The 14,596-nt window shown below is 52.0% G+C and overlaps 7 protein-coding genes across 7 annotated transcripts; 4 read left to right on the top strand and 3 right to left on the bottom strand.

Annotated features, from left to right (window-relative positions):
• Window positions 1–34: 34 nt before the first annotated feature.
• K489DRAFT_388374 (MFS general substrate transporter) lies at window positions 35–1,690 on the bottom strand (the record flags this gene model as incomplete). The annotated part of the gene is made up of 4 exons (XM_033606410.1): window positions 35–238; window positions 317–1,177; window positions 1,230–1,487; window positions 1,547–1,690. The coding sequence occupies 4 exons, from the start codon at window positions 1,688–1,690 to the stop codon at window positions 35–37; spliced, it is 1,467 nt and encodes a 488-aa protein (XP_033460684.1).
• Window positions 1,691–2,635: 945 nt separating this feature from the next.
• On the top strand, window positions 2,636–3,015 carry K489DRAFT_379638 (uncharacterized protein). The gene has a single exon (XM_033604702.1). It carries the CDS (start codon window positions 2,662–2,664, stop codon window positions 2,923–2,925), a length of 264 nt encoding a protein of 87 aa, XP_033460683.1. The 5' UTR covers window positions 2,636–2,661; the 3' UTR covers window positions 2,926–3,015.
• Window positions 3,016–4,728: 1,713 nt separating this feature from the next.
• On the bottom strand, window positions 4,729–7,458 carry K489DRAFT_379637 (glutaminyl-tRNA synthetase). The gene has a single exon (XM_033604701.1). It carries the CDS (start codon window positions 7,208–7,210, stop codon window positions 5,120–5,122), a length of 2,091 nt encoding a protein of 696 aa, XP_033460682.1. The 5' UTR covers window positions 7,211–7,458; the 3' UTR covers window positions 4,729–5,119.
• Window positions 7,459–7,636: 178 nt separating this feature from the next.
• K489DRAFT_409463 (macro domain-containing protein) lies at window positions 7,637–8,371 on the top strand (the record flags this gene model as incomplete). The annotated part of the gene is made up of 2 exons (XM_033607588.1): window positions 7,637–8,292; window positions 8,347–8,371. The coding sequence occupies 2 exons, from the start codon at window positions 7,637–7,639 to the stop codon at window positions 8,369–8,371; spliced, it is 681 nt and encodes a 226-aa protein (XP_033460681.1).
• K489DRAFT_431019 (uncharacterized protein) lies at window positions 8,366–9,522 on the bottom strand. The gene is made up of 3 exons (XM_033608429.1): window positions 9,225–9,522; window positions 9,085–9,157; window positions 8,366–9,009 (listed from the first exon to the last, which is right to left on the bottom strand). Exons 1-3 carry the CDS (start codon window positions 9,288–9,290, stop codon window positions 8,546–8,548), a joined length of 603 nt encoding a protein of 200 aa, XP_033460680.1. The 5' UTR covers window positions 9,291–9,522; the 3' UTR covers window positions 8,366–8,545.
• A 586-nt stretch (window positions 9,523–10,108) lies between these two features.
• On the top strand, window positions 10,109–11,547 carry K489DRAFT_202439 (lipase/esterase). Its single transcript, XM_033599604.1, has 2 exons — window positions 10,109–10,290; window positions 10,353–11,547. Exons 1-2 carry the CDS (start codon window positions 10,231–10,233, stop codon window positions 11,343–11,345), a joined length of 1,053 nt encoding a protein of 350 aa, XP_033460679.1. The 5' UTR covers window positions 10,109–10,230; the 3' UTR covers window positions 11,346–11,547.
• A 201-nt stretch (window positions 11,548–11,748) lies between these two features.
• Window positions 11,749–14,574, top strand: K489DRAFT_318010 (TPR-like protein; the record flags this gene model as incomplete). The annotated part of the gene is made up of 2 exons (XM_033601281.1): window positions 11,749–14,235; window positions 14,347–14,574. 2 exons carry the CDS (start codon window positions 11,749–11,751, stop codon window positions 14,572–14,574), a joined length of 2,715 nt encoding a protein of 904 aa, XP_033460678.1.
• Between the last annotated feature and the right edge of the window lie 22 nt (window positions 14,575–14,596).

The following is a 14,596-nucleotide window of genomic DNA, read 5'->3' as shown; positions in this document are numbered from 1 at the left end:
CTGCCACAGCGATCAAACCCACCTCATACCCACTCTACGCCTTGTGGACCTGCTCGTCGTCGCTCGATCCAGTTCGACCGTGATGCGCGACCTTCTCGACGTCGTCGGTGGTGCCACCTTTGGTCGCCTCAGCGAGGTCACGGTCGTTATGCGCGGCCATTGAGCGACCCTTGTACTCGGGACCGATGAAGGTGAGGATGATGACATAGACGTAGACGCAGGCCATGAAGATGCAGATCTAAAAGATAACGAACAGTCAGCACAAGTTGAGGCAGATTAAAACTACAAGGAGGCGGGTATTTCTTTCAGGACTTACCACTTTTCCATAGTCATAGCGCTTGGTGGTGCCGCGAGGTGGCAGAGGGAAACGCTCGCCGATGGTGGACTCGATGGTGGAGCTCGCAGATGAAACCAGGTTACCGAGCTGATAGCTGGTACCGACCACGAAGGTGCGGAAACTGCCCGGGCTGAGCTCCATAAGGTGGATGGGAATGACTCCCCAGGCGCCTTGCACGCAGAATTGCTGGAAGAACGCTGCAGCGATGACACTGTTGTCGCCGATGAAGGAGTATGGGTAGAGCAGGGCACCACCGATAATGCAGATGACGATGATGCTGAACCGCCTGCCGAACATCTGGGAGAGATAACCGATGGTTGTACCGCCAGTCATAGCACCCAAGTTGGCAACAATCTGAGTGACAGTAACCTGAGTGGCGCTGAATCCGTACTGGTTCTTCAGGAGGGTCGGGTAAAGATCTTGGGAACCATGGGACATGAAATTGAAGCCGGCAGCGAGAAGGACCATGTAGATAAGAATGAGCCAGTGGCGCTTGAGAGCTACCTTGCCCTCTTGGATGAAAGTCTTGCCAACGTTGTCGCCGGCCTTGCGCACACGCTGACGCTCGATGAAGGCATCAGTCTCACCGAGGAAGAATCGGAAGATGATGAGCAGGACCGGGACGGCGCCTCCAAACCAGAACAACGGTCGCCAGCCGTGGGGAGTGGTGTCGACGAGCGCACGCGAGAAGGCCGCTGCTAGCAGATAGCCGAAGGCATAACCTTGTTGAAGCATACCGGAGATGATACCGCGAGCACGCTCCGGGCAATCCTCCAGTGCCGTGGCCGCCACGTTACCGTACAGGCCTCCCATAGCTACGCCGAACAGCGCACGAACCGCCTGAACGCAAATTAATACCCTTGCGAAATGCTAGATTCACGTTTGAACTTACTAGGAATTGTTCGTAGGTCGTGCAAAAGCCGGTGCCGAGCTCGAGCACAATGAACAGAAGGTTGTTTACGATGAATGGCCATTTTCGTCCATATCGGTCACCAGCGATACCGAAGATGATGGCACCAACTGAGCGGAACATCAGCACCAGAGTGATACCCCAGGTGATGTCGGTGGTAGAGACGGTCCTCTCGGGCGTGCTGAAATCTGTAGCCAGCTCGGAGACAGTCAAAGAGACAGTGAAAAAGTCGAATGCATCCTAATGGCTAATGTAAGCATAATGATTTGACAATCATGGATCCATGGAGAGAGACCAACCCAAGTCCATCCGAGGAAGGCGATCAAAAAGAATAGCCACTGTTTCCGGTTTAGAGAAGCCAACAGTGTGACGGGGTTCTCTACGCGGTCCATGGGCGGCTTGAGTGATGAGAATCGTGTCGCGATATATTGACCCGCGCTCATCTTCTCGGGCGTCTCACCCGCGGCTGGGAGAGAGTCGTCATCGCGACGTTCGACCCAATTGTCGACGGAAGTGTCGTGCTTCTCGTCACTCATTTTGCTATTCATCTTCGAGTCAGCGGGAGAACGACCACGAGGAGTTGTGGTCGAAGGACGAAACGAGTGCGATCGGCGCCTCTGAGGTGCAGGATAGGAGAATATGTGAAAGCAGGTAACTTCTATGAAGACGACGACGGAGGATCTGTTGATCTCTTGCAAAGTCGAGACTGGTTCTCGAACAAACTACGTTGGCAGCACGCCATTTTGTCTCATTGACGATGTCGATAGGCTGCCCACGTGCTACACGGCGAGCTCTCGTGTGATTGCAATGAGCGTGGGTGCATAGTGTGTATGGATCAAGAGTGTCGTGGTGCTGCAAGTAGTGTTGAGGATCGATCAACTCACATTTAGCGCGGAGTGTCTCGCGTAAATGGGAAATTAAGCCCACGACGAGCAGCGTGCGATGGTTATTTTGCACACGTCAACGAGTCTCACGAGAAGATCCTCTTGTGTCTCGCGGAAGATGTCGCGGATGTTTGATCGTTCGCTCCTCACTCGCTCACGCAATGGGCGAGAAGAGTTCAGGGACGACCGCTGCGATATTCTCAACGGTCGGTCGGGAAGGTTGAAAGGCGACAAGATAGAGGACTCGGGCGAGAGACAGTGCTACCCCGATCAGGTCGCTTGCGAGGCAAGCCAACTATATAGCAAAGCATTGACAAGCAACGCCGCAAGGCTTGGTGGGCATCACAAGGCCATCGACGACGCACTGGGGGACGCCTTTGTCTGGTGTGGTGGCGGCGCTACCGAGGGATCTAAACTGGAAGGATAATCTGTTTAATCCTAACTCCAGGTATGTCCCTAGATACTGTTCACACCACACACACACACTCACACAACATACGGATATATCCACGACACCTCTCTCCGCCACCATGTCACCACCAGTACATACACTTTTTACCCTCATTCATCACATGCTTGCACTCAGAGCTATCGCCTGCAGTTCAACGCACCACATACACAAAGTCTGCCTTGCTGCATCGGTGCGCGCTGCGGGATCATCCCGTCTAGATGTAGACGAGAGCACGCCGGACGTACAGTCCAGGCGACTGGCTCCGACCTTCCGCAACTCCGGCAGGGCATGTCAAGCATCAACAGGCGTAATGCCCGATATTCCGTGCCATGCTAATGGATGACCCCTTGCACATATGAAAGCACATTACGCGATGTGCGATTGTTGAGACGCAGCAGGGTCGGATTCCTCACCCCACACGGCTGTACGACGAATGGCGAGCGATTTGAGTTTCATCAGCATTACGAAGGACAGGGCAAAAGATAACAAACTTTACCACACCCACTTGGGCTTATTCCAGTGAAATCCCAAAAATATGCAGGCGAACATCGTGGCTTCCTCGCTAGTAAAGTGTAGGCTAAACTACGCAAATCTTAGCCCAAAAGTCAAAAACTGTCGTTCCGAGTGTGCCGTTTGGCGAACCAATGATAGAGTGACAGTCTTCGCTGGAAACTGACACTGCTGATACTGCCAGTATTTGCAGTTCTCAGAGAATGATTGATTCCGCATCCATGTATGCCTTGAAGCAATATCACATCCTGTGCAGCGTCCGATGTCAACAATCGCGTGCTCCTCTCTATGATCCATGGATTGCTGCATTCACCGTCTGGTGAAATCAAAGACGGGGCCTCCCGGATTTCTCCACAGCGACTTGCCCGGGATAGGAAAATCCATGGCTACCCAGGGCGAAAAAAGCTTCGCAACCTTCCGTCATCTACTGGATCATTTTAGCGATCTCTGCCAGTCGCAGGTGAAAAACTAACGATGGATCGGTGCGTGCGGTCCGGCGCGAACATCTTTCCATCATAATTGTGACGATATCGGTCGCGGATTCCCGGTGGTGCGAATTTCTCTATGGGAAAATGAAAATTCCCTTCCGCCGTTGAGCCAAATGGCGGGACTCGTCCGGAAAGGCTCAATCACGTCTCGTCTCACACTCAACATCACTGCTGCCCTCCCCACACATCAACTCGTCGCCGCGCGCCGAAGGATCGAAAGCTTCAAGGTTCCCCTCACGAAAATCATGTGGGAGGAGGCTGGGCGTTTCTCCACGATTCCTCTCCCCCGTCCCAACAGGCATCTCTTTCTCGCCTCTTTCGTCCTGTAATTATCGAGCATCAAAGATAATGATACAGTTACAATTGGGTGCTTCGGGAAGGCGTGTAGGGCTTGCTGCGCGGATCAGTTGCGGATCATGCCCCATCTCGGCAGTGATGAGCGTCTACCCTTCGCTTGGGTGAATTTCGAAACTCAACTCTCCCATCTCGTGACTGACGCATACCCCGTATTGTTGCCACTCACTCCGATAGAGATGAAGCGGAGATTTCAGTGTCTAACGCAAATCAACATGTATCTTCAATGCGTGTGCTTGTCCCCATGACCAACCACATGGACGCACGGCTCAGACGTTCGGACCGCCTCGCGATCTCGGCCCTTTGCCGCGTGTGGCTTCACCCTCCGGAGGCATAATCTGGACGGCGAAAGATCGGGCAGTGACAACACCACGCGATATTAACCGTGTTTTCCATCGTCAGGGCCATCTTTGACTAGGTATCGTGAACGTTGTCAATGTGGCTTTCAATGGACTATCGGGGCGGCCGATTTGCTCTAGAAAAAAAGAGGAGACCTGGCGGCTAAAGTTCTCCGCCCGTCCGTTGTCAAGGAGTTTGTCAATGGAATTTCCGAATCCTGGTTCAATACGATGTCATGCTCCGATCATGTCGGCTAATGAAGGCATGACTTTGATATCATGGAATTCGTTGATGTGCGAAGTGGTCGCTCATCGAGCGTTACGATCTCACTGCACCTTGCCTGCTGGTGGTACGACTCATCACGTCCCGTCGCTTGCCTTATGAATATCGTTCCATTCACCACAACGAGGACATCTCCAGTTCTGAGGTACTTGAATTTCGGGCGTGATGTCAAGCGAGACATTCGGCTTGCCGTCAGATCCCGTCCAAGGCGATTAGCAACATTTTTGGAATTCATTTCCCTGGATGATATGTGGCAGCATCGTTACAGGGGGAGGAGCTACCACATGTTGCACGTGTGGCCCATAAGCCAGACGCATAGCTGCAAACCACTATCGGATTGATAGCACGACGCTACCTTCACCACCACTACTATAGTCACATTTCCTATGCAAGAGCTAGAATCGCACCAAACAACCTCTCCGATCCCGCCAGCGCCGCGCTCTCTCTGACCACGAACAAAAATTCAGCAACGCAACCATTGCGCGTCCCACGCAGGCAGACTGCCCGGGGCAATGTTACCCGATCGTCCCGGCCACGCGTTCCCAATCATTTCCCCAGACCAGCTTATTTCTTCCCCGTATCCTCCTTCAAACTAACGATGCGGTTCAGAATGACCTTGTCATCGCTCGAGTCCAGATCCTCGCTGAAGAACGCCGTTCGGAGACCCTGAAAGCGCACACTGCTCTTGTCCTGCATACCTGTCGCCTCGCCCTCCTCCTTCGGCCAAGGTGCCCGATCGCGGATCTCGCGGAAACCACATTCCACCATGGCATTGGGGAAGATGACTTCCGACTCTGGGTTTACGTTGTCATAGTATCCTCCGTTCTTCCAATCCAACTCGTTGGGTTTGCTCGACTTGAATAAGGGATTGAAGATGCGGCATTCGGCGGGAATCGGGGATTTATGTGCTGCAGATTCTCCGACCCAGTGGATACGAGCTTTGCCAGCCGGTACCTCTGCGCCGTATTCTGCCCGGATCTCGCTGACCTTACCCGTGGCAGAGTCTTTAGAGAATGATGTGCAGCGGATTGGGTGCTCGGCATTGAGCAGGCCGACACTCTTGCCAGGCGCCAGTCGGAAAAAGTCCGGGTCATCTTCCTCGCGGAAGTCGTCGCGGTCGATGTATATGATCTTGGAAAATGGGACCTTGTGCGTGCCTTTGGCGGGATCCTTCGGGTCGAAGGGTACTTCTCGCTCTTCAATGTAATCGTCCGGAAGGTTGTCAAACACAACCTTGATCGGATCCAATACAAGCATCAGTCGTGGTACGGTCCTCTCGAGGTAGGTTCGGATTGTCGAGTCCAGATTGTGCGTCATCGTGTTGGCATTGGCTTTGGTGACACCGAGGTCCAAGACGAATTTTTTGAGTGCACCCGGTGGGACACCTCGTCGTCGCAGAGCTACTAACGTGAAGAGTCGAGGGTCGTTCCAGTTGCGTACCACCGGTGGAATCCTCCGTCCCTCTGCTGTTCCGGCTGTGGCGGTCGCCGTTGCGGCATCGTCAAACTCCTCGTCTCCCTCCTCCTCGAGTTTGATCTCATCTATGCCCTCCGTGACCTGGTCGATAGGCTGGGCTTGTGTAGTAGTACCAACTGTGGTACCATTTACAAGCATCTCAATCCGTCTCTTCGAGAGAATTGTGCCTTCAACGTTCAACCTTCCATACTCTCTTTGCATTGGACCCTTCTCGTCAGAACTGACTATCTTGTGGTCCAACGCTTCCAACAGCCAATTGTAAGCCGGCCGGAGAGTTTCGAACTCAACCGTACACATGCTGTGCGAAATATTTTCCAGTGAGTCGCAAATGCAGTGGGTGAATTCATAAGTCGGGTATATACGCCATTTCAGACCTGTCCGGTGGTGGTAGTTCTTCTCTTTGACTCGATATGCTGCAACGTCCCACATGGCAGGGTTCTCAGCCAACGACTTCATCCTCAACTTTTCTTTCTTCGTCTCCGCCGAATCGTCGTCCTTAATTTCATACTCTTCAGGTTTCGTTCCCAGATATTGCTTCATCCGCAAATGTGCTTCGCCAGCTTTGTATCCTCCATCCCTCATCTTTCGAAATTCTGCGAGGTTGGTGTCCACATCAGCCGACCAGTGTTCGCAGACACTTCGTGGACCATGCTCTGGACCACCTCGGTTTGCTTTGACGGTCGCAGCTGAGCAGCGGCAGACATAGCCTTTCCCACGTTCGATCAATTGTTCGGCCAGCTCATACAATTTGTCAAACTCGTCCGAGCTATAGGTGATCCTCGCCGGCTCAAACCCGAGCCACGCTACCATATCCTTGATGCTTGTGAAGAACTGCTCCTCTTCTTTGGCAGGGTTCGTATCGTCGAAGCGCAGATTACACTGGCCCTGATATGATTTGGCGAAACCGAAGTTGACAGTGATTGCTTTTGCGTGACCGATGTGGAGATATCCATTGGGCTCGGGTGGAAATCGAGTGATGACGTTTTTGACGGGCTTCTCATTGTAGACTCCCTTCAGCCATCCTTGTTTGAATGGATCGACTGGCTCATTCGATCGCGAAGGTTGACCTGTCGGAGCGGCAGCCTTGGACGCCTCCTTCTTAGCTTTTGCTGCTGCCTTCTTGGCCTCTTTCTCAGCAGCGCGCTTTGAGATCTTAGGTTCTTCCTGAGGTTCTGCCATGTTGGCTATGTGGTTGCAAGGATGATGCAGGCCTCCAATCCCGTTGATGCAAAGAGTCGCAATGTCAGAGACAAGTTTTCAATGACTCATTCACGAGTCGCGATGTATCATGTGTACATATACAACCTGTCTTCGGGTTTCACTGGTCGCTTGAGACACAGATGTCGTACAGTGATAAATTTATTGTTACCTACCTAGTAGGTATGCATGAATGACTCGATCGGCCGATAAAGAGATAAGGATTGGGTGCCCACCTGCGACGCCTGAATTTGATGGTTGCCCCGCCATGCAGGCCACCACTTTGTTCATAGATCACCGCAATTGGAAACGACGCGTCGTCTCGTGGGTGTAAGTGAACATCATTTGCTCGTTTTTACTACTCTGGCTGACATACAGGTGAGCTCCGGAATCAGTCCGGTGTCAAACATGTTGCAACGAATGTTTTCACGTGGCAACAAATTGGCTCTCATTAGTCTGCAAGACATTCCCACCCTCACCCAACTATACTCCACCTCACAAATCCAGGGCTCCGAACAACAAGAAATCACCGCGTCTTCCGCGTTCAACGACCAGATCGCATTAATCCGCGCCGACATTACGAAACTCGAGGTCGATGCTATCGTCAACGCCGCGAACGAGTCCCTCCTGGGCGGCGGAGGAGTAGACGGTGCTATCCATTACGCAGCTGGACCTGGCCTTCTTCGAGAATGCGAAACACTGAGAGGGTGTAACACCGGGAGCGCGAAAATCACCGGTGCCTACGATCTTCCTTGCAAGAAAGTCATTCACGCTGTCGGCCCTATCTACAATAAGACCAAAGCAGAAGGCCGGCATACTTCTCTCTTGCAGAGCTGTTACACCACAAGCTTGACGTTGGCAATTGAAAATGGTTGCAAAAGCATTGCCTTTAGTGCTTTGAGCACTGGCATCTACGGCTACCCTAGTGAAGAAGCGGCAGAAGCGGTTGCTCAGGCTGTCCATCGATGGTTGAGCGAGGACGATGTGCGAGCGAAGAAGCTCGAACGTATTGTATTCTGCTCCTTCCTCGAAAAGGATGAGAAGGCATACGAGCATTCAATTCCGTAAGTGGGCGCATGAAATCATACGCAGGTTCGAGCTGACCACGTTGGAAACAGTCGATTCTTCCCTCCTGCGCCATGAAGAATTTTGGCATTGAGCGGTGGAAGGCACAGATCATTGCGCTAACATCAACATACTTTACAACAAGTTGATCACGATTCACGAATCGAGATTTCCGACCTTGGATGAAACAGCACATAAGACACAAAGCGAATGAGTACAAGTGCGAGCATAGGATGACATGAATAGCATTAACTATCGTTTCCGATCCCTGGGTAGATTTTCGGGAGCATCTTTGTCCTCGTACGAAGGTGGAGCATCGTTGGCATTCGCGAGCGGTCTTGAGCTTTCGGGACCGTCGATGACCAATGTCTCGTTAGAAGGACCAGCAGCTCGAAGCGCGCTCCCTGGCTCTTGTGAAGCTGAAGCAGAGGCTCGGGGCACTTCGCGCACTTCGCTGGGAGAACTACCCACGTCTGGAATACTTCTAAGCACACTGTCCAGGCGGCGCTCAACCTCTGTCTTCAGAGCCAGGAAGGCCTCAGCACGGTCAACTGAGTTATTGGGAGGGGCTATCTTGGCTGACAAGACGCCATCTGGCCTCTGCTGCAACAGCTGCGCCATGTACCGATCATTTTCGGTACGCGAGAAAAGCAATCGATATCGGCTGAAGCCCAAGCCATTTGGGGTGTTGTTTTGAAAGACCGTCAGGACCGCATCTGAATTGAGAAAGAATAGGCATCAGTATCTGGCCATTGAAAGCGAGGCAGATAAATCGCGGCAGGCAAACTTACGTATGAATTGCTTGCGATCACCCTCGTCTGTGAAGGCGTCCTTCAGGTTCGGTACAACCATGCCTTTATCGTTCTATGACGAAAATCTCACGTCAGTCGCGAGCTTCGGAGCCGATGTGTAGGGACCCGAAGCCACCAACCTTCACATTCGGAATAACTTTTTCAAGTCGTTCATAGTTCGCTTCACGCGATGCGGCATTGCCCATGATGATTACGAGTTGGCGGAAAGTGCGATTTCGATCGTTGTACAGTATGTGTTCGCCCACCTTCCGATGGATTCCTTCGTTGAAGCTGTTATGTAGACGCGATTAATTGTGCTGCCTACAATCCAGGCCCCCCGCCACTTGCTGTCAGCGGCACGGGCGGGCCAACCAACAGTCGGTTTTCGGCCATGTCCGGGCGTTGTTCCTGAGCACCGTGACTTTGCCGTGTGTGCCCATGCTACCTAGCTACCAAATACCACGTCCCTGCAACTATAAAACAGATATAATCAATGCAATGACGAAGATCCGAGTCCTGTCCTTGCGTGCATACTCAGAGAAAGTGTACTTCATGCAATCGAATATTACACCTTCCTCTATAGTGCTCTTATTAGCGCGATGCATGTGGTGGCGGTACGAGGCTGACAACATCGGCAACATAATGATCGAATGCAACGCGTTGTGGTCTCACAGTCGTATTGAGATTTTTCTTTTCCGTTGTCAAGTTCTGCCACTGATGATATTGGAACATTGAATGCAAACTCTATTCAAAGGCTCTAGCAAGCGCCGACGTCGAACAAAACTTCGGATTCGTGCTGACCCTGCAGGTACATCATCAGCCCACGTTCGAGACATAGTGGCGGTGACATTTCCGAGGTAGCCGTGATCTACAACCACAGCTGTCTTCTTGCGCTTGCACATCTACTTATGCTAGAGGGGACCGGAGCTATGCATGCCTTGTTCGGCCACTCTCGAGGCCGAGATTCTCGTAGTGATCATGTCGGGACGGGATCAGCATCCGAGCTCTCGCTTCGACGAATATTCGCGACAATTTCAAGGCTGACCTGTCATCTCCATTAACTGCGACAAAGAACGCACTTTTACTTTTTACTCGCATCTTCCACAACAAGGAACCAACTCGACAGGGAACTTGGAAATCGGCACAATGTTGCTCACTCAAGAAGAACTGGCCGAAACGGCCCGCATGCACCCTCAGGTCGTTGAGGTATTTCACATTGGCAATAACCAACTTCATCACACCTAGTATTTACTTATGTCGATACGTAGTTCATGAAAACAATGCCGTCCACGCCGGTCGACAACTCTGACGTATTCGCCGCTCGTGAACGGCTCGCAGCTGGTGTCAAGATGATGAATGACAAGCTAGGTCCGGCACCGCCTACCATATCCGAGTCGTACCACGATGTTCCGATGCGAGATGGGTTCTTGAGCACTACAAAGATTCAGAAACCAGCAAGTGGTCCTGCCGGCCCACTCGTTGTCTTGTATTTCGGTGGTGGCTTTGTAAGTGGAGACAAGGACCAGATGTCGGGAATAGGCCGCATCTTGGTGTCTCTGTTCGGAGCCACGGTTGTATCAGCAGGCTACCGTCTTGCGCCCGAGCATCCATTCCCATACGGTCAACTTGACTCTCTGGACACCACCAAGTGGGCTGCAGAAAACGCAACCGCGTCGATCTTGAGCGCCGATCCCTCCAAAGGATTCATCATTGGTGGAGTTTCTGCCGGAGGTTCGATCGCTGCAGCCGTATCCCGCAAGGTGCAAGAAGAAGAAAAGCTTGCGCACCCGCTAACTGGCCAATGGCTCTGCATTCCTTCTCTCATGGACCACGCCAGCTGTCCGGAGGAATACAAGCACGTCTACCTCGCATACGAGCAGAATGGCGATACGGCATTCCTAGGCAAGGAATCCCGGGAAATGATGGCCAAAGCCAGCGCGTGGGATAATACCTCCGATCTACGATACGCGGTCTTGTCGAAAGCTCCAATCTCTGGCCAACCACGCACATATACACAAGTTGAGGGCATGGACCCGCTTCGTGATGATGGACTAATCTATGATGAATTATTGAAGAAAGCCGGCGTTCCCACCAGGATTGATCTTTATCCTGGCTGCCCTCATGGCCACTTTATGATGATGCAGGGATATGAGATTGGCGACAAAGCGTTTACTGATATCGGAAAGGGATTTGCATGGTTGTTGGAGAAAGAAGTACCAGATGCGGTCTTTGCTAAGATCTTGGGGGGATCAGCTGCTTAGATCGTCAAATATTGGCTCAACGTGAACGAGTAGACAATTTCAATTGACAGCCAAATCTTCCGACATCGATGTAACGATCAATGATCATGAACTGGCTTGTACATTGTTCCGGACACGGGCGGCCCAATAGTCTGCACAAACGGCAGCGTGACGAGCGTGAATATCGTGGACCGGGTCACGCACTTTTGAGAACTCGAGGTCCCTCCAGAATTAGTTGGCTTTTTCTCTTTTCTGAGCTGCTATGTGAGCTACATGGGCACAGAATTATTACTCACCCTCCTAGGCACCTATACGGACGGTGCTGCAAGTGTATTCCTAATTGGTGTAATAAATTTCAGTGACGATTCATAAAATATTCAAGACGGCGACAGGCTACTTTTGAAGTACGGCATATGAATCCAACATGTCAGATGCATTCTTATCACGTTTGAAGGGTCAACTCCCGAACGAGACATTGAGTGTTGTCAACGCATATCTAGAACGTTTAGAGCAAGGCGAATATCAACAACTTCTCCAGAGCCCAGAAGCGAAAGAACTATTTTTCCCAGATGACCAACAGCAAAGATTTGAAAGCAATGATTCTACAGAATCGGAGTCCTGGAGTGCCTTTGTCGTCCGACGTTTACAAGCGATATGCAGCGCGAGACCGGGAGAGACGCAATCAATAATCCTCTTCTGTATCGGATATGCGGCCCTTCTTGCCTTCGTCCAGGCTAACATTACTGGATCACCCTTGAAGTTTCGACCTTCAACGATAATCCTTCCCGAGCCTATTGCGACAAATCGAAAGCTCTACGGCAAGGTCCAAACGCAATTGCTCGCGGAGTTGAGCGTGGATGGCATTGCACCATACAAATTAACACCGAACATCGAGCTCTACTGTTTCGCGAAGAGTGTCATGAACAACGCCACTATTCAAAAAAATGTCAAGATCGTAACATGGGCTCGCATGAGAACAACATTCGTTCATCAAAGGTTGCTTTCAGAAACTTCTTCGACGATCCAGAATAGCTTGTACGACGACCTAGACACCATTGAAAGTGGTCTTGATGCGGCAGGAGCAACCAATGTCAAAGCCGAATTTCTGCTTGAACGGTCAGCGATACATATCCACCATGGTCTTGACAAGCTGGCTCGAAAGGACATCGACGCCGCGGCGGAGCAACGTCAATTTGACTTCGCATTAACAGGACTGCTTGGCAAGCGTACCAAATTCCAGGAAAAGGAGACTAGTCAACTTGTGGTGCTTGCGAAAAGTCATGGCGGTGACGACACATCTGGCGGCGACTCTGGAGTCAAAGATGCAGATGTCAAAAAGGAGACAAATCGCCCGACCAATCTGGATCTGAACGACGATACCCTCCTTGAGTCAATATCGTTTTCCGAAGTGGGATCCCGAACGACTGCCGATCTGCGAGGCCCCGATGCACTCTCTGCCACCCTGAAGAGCTTAGACCCTGGCAACCAACCCCAATTGGAACCGATCGACTCAATAATTCTGCTTGCGCTGGCGTCTTCAATCACGAACACCTCTCCGCAGCATGGTCTGACCAGAGAGGAAACCCTTCCATATGCTACGAGAGTCCTTGAAGGCGGAAGCTCAAACTGGCAAGTATACACACAAGCGTTGCTGGTTCGCAGCCGCATTGAGGGATACAAGTCGCGTACCATAGAACGTGGATTGCTGCAGTTGCAAGCTCTGGTGGATCAGGTTATAGCCGACACGAAAGGAGCGGATGCACACAACACAGATGGCGATCAAGCGCCCTCGTCAACCTTTCTGCCTCGAGCGGAAGATTCAGAGAGTGCTCCTGTCACCGATCGGGTCAGATACATTTTTCAAATAGCTACCCCTTTTCGCTGGGAGCTCGAAGCCGAGCTTGCGTCGCGTTGGGTATCATTAGGCGGCTTGCGATCAGCCCTGGGAATCTATGAGCGGCTTGAGATGTGGGCTGAAGCTGCGTTGTGCTGGGCGGCGACGGAACGGGAAGACAAGGCGAAGAGGATGGTGCGGAGACAATTATATCATACCACAGGCGGCGAACCAGGCGTACCAGATGGTGATGCTGGCGAAGACGAAGAATGGACAGGGCCGGAGCGATCACCGCCCCCACTTGACGCACCACGATTGTACTGCATTTTGGGAGACATCGACAAGTCCGTGGAGATGTACGAGAAAGCTTGGGATATATCTGGCGAACGTTATGCACGTGCGCAGCGATCGCTCGGACGGCACTATTTGGCGTTACGCGACCATGTTAAAGCCGCTGGGGCATACAGTAAAAGTTTGCAAGTGGACCGGTTGAACCATGCAAGCTGGTTCGCATTAGGCTGCTCGTTGCTTGAGCTAGGTCAATTCGACAAGGCCGTCGAGGCCTTTTCACGGTGTATCCAGCTTGACGAGTCGGATGCAGAATCCTGGAGCAACCTGGCTGCAGCCTTACTTCGCACTGAGCCGGATGCAATTGCAGCTGCCGCCGCGAAGCCAAGTCCAACGTTCGACGACGAAGATGTCAATGCCTCGAGCGCTGAAACGCTTGACGCTGGTCAGGCAGTTCGGATGGATGCACTTAAAGCACTGACACGTGCGGCAACACTCAAGCGGGAATCGTACCGAATATGGGAGAACGTACTCATAGTTGCGGCGTCGCTTCGCCCTCCAGACTTCGTCGTAATGCTATCAGCTATGCGACGCATCATTGAATTAAGAGCTGCTAGCGACGGCGAGGGCGCTGTCGACATCGACCTGGTCGAGAAGCTTGTGCTATACGTAATCTCGATTTCTAGCACTTATGATGCGGCCCAGCCCGGTATTCAGCGTATGGTGGTCAAGTTCGTCGACGAGAGCGTTACGCCTCTGATAACAAAGTCTGCCCGTCTCTGGCGATTGGTCGGCCGGCTGGCGTTATGGCGTGACAAGCCTGCGACCGCGCTTGACGCCGAGGAGAAAGCTTGGCGTATCGTGATCAATCAGCCTGGATGGGAGACTGGAAACGAAAAGCAATGGAACGAAGTCGTCGAAGCCACTGTACGTCTGTGTGATTCGTATGAGAGTCTTGGACCTCGCGAAAGAACAGAGGGGTTATCTGCGGGCGAGCTCGTCGCGAAAGACTGGAAGTTCAAAGCACGTAGTGCCGTTCGAGGGATCAACAGCCGAGGCAAAGATGTCTGGGAAGACACGGATGGTTGGGAGAGGCTGAAGCAAGTCTTGGCGGACCTAAAGAACTGAACGATTGTGAGTCTGACAAACG

Source organism: Dissoconium aciculare, assembly GCF_010015565.1.
Source record: "Dissoconium aciculare CBS 342.82 unplaced genomic scaffold K489scaffold_5, whole genome shotgun sequence".
NCBI classification, from domain to species: domain Eukaryota; kingdom Fungi; phylum Ascomycota; class Dothideomycetes; order Mycosphaerellales; family Dissoconiaceae; genus Dissoconium; species Dissoconium aciculare.
Note: the sequence above shows the minus strand (reverse complement) of the source record. Positions and strands in the feature narration are given on the sequence as shown.

Excerpts from the sequence above, each read along its gene's own strand:
- K489DRAFT_379638 (XM_033604702.1), top strand. The coding sequence starts at position 2,662 with ATGTCACCACCAGTACATACACTTTTTACCCTCATTCATCACATGCTT.
- K489DRAFT_202439 (XM_033599604.1), top strand. The coding sequence starts at position 10,231 with ATGTTGCTCACTCAAGAAGAACTGGCCGAAACGGCCCGCATGCACCCT. Across the intron at positions 10,291-10,352 it reads TGCACCCTCAGGTCGTTGAG|TTCATGAAAACAATGCCGTC; the intron begins GTATTTCACATT and ends GTCGATACGTAG.
- K489DRAFT_379637 (XM_033604701.1), bottom strand. The coding sequence starts at position 7,210 with ATGGCAGAACCTCAGGAAGAACCTAAGATCTCAAAGCGCGCTGCTGAG.
- K489DRAFT_431019 (XM_033608429.1), bottom strand. The coding sequence starts at position 9,290 with ATGGGCAATGCCGCATCGCGTGAAGCGAACTATGAACGACTTGAAAAA. Across the intron at positions 9,158-9,224 it reads AAGTTATTCCGAATGTGAAG|AACGATAAAGGCATGGTTGT; the intron begins GTTGGTGGCTTC and ends TTTTCGTCATAG. Across the intron at positions 9,010-9,084 it reads TGATCGCAAGCAATTCATAC|ATGCGGTCCTGACGGTCTTT; the intron begins GTAAGTTTGCCT and ends TTCTCAATTCAG.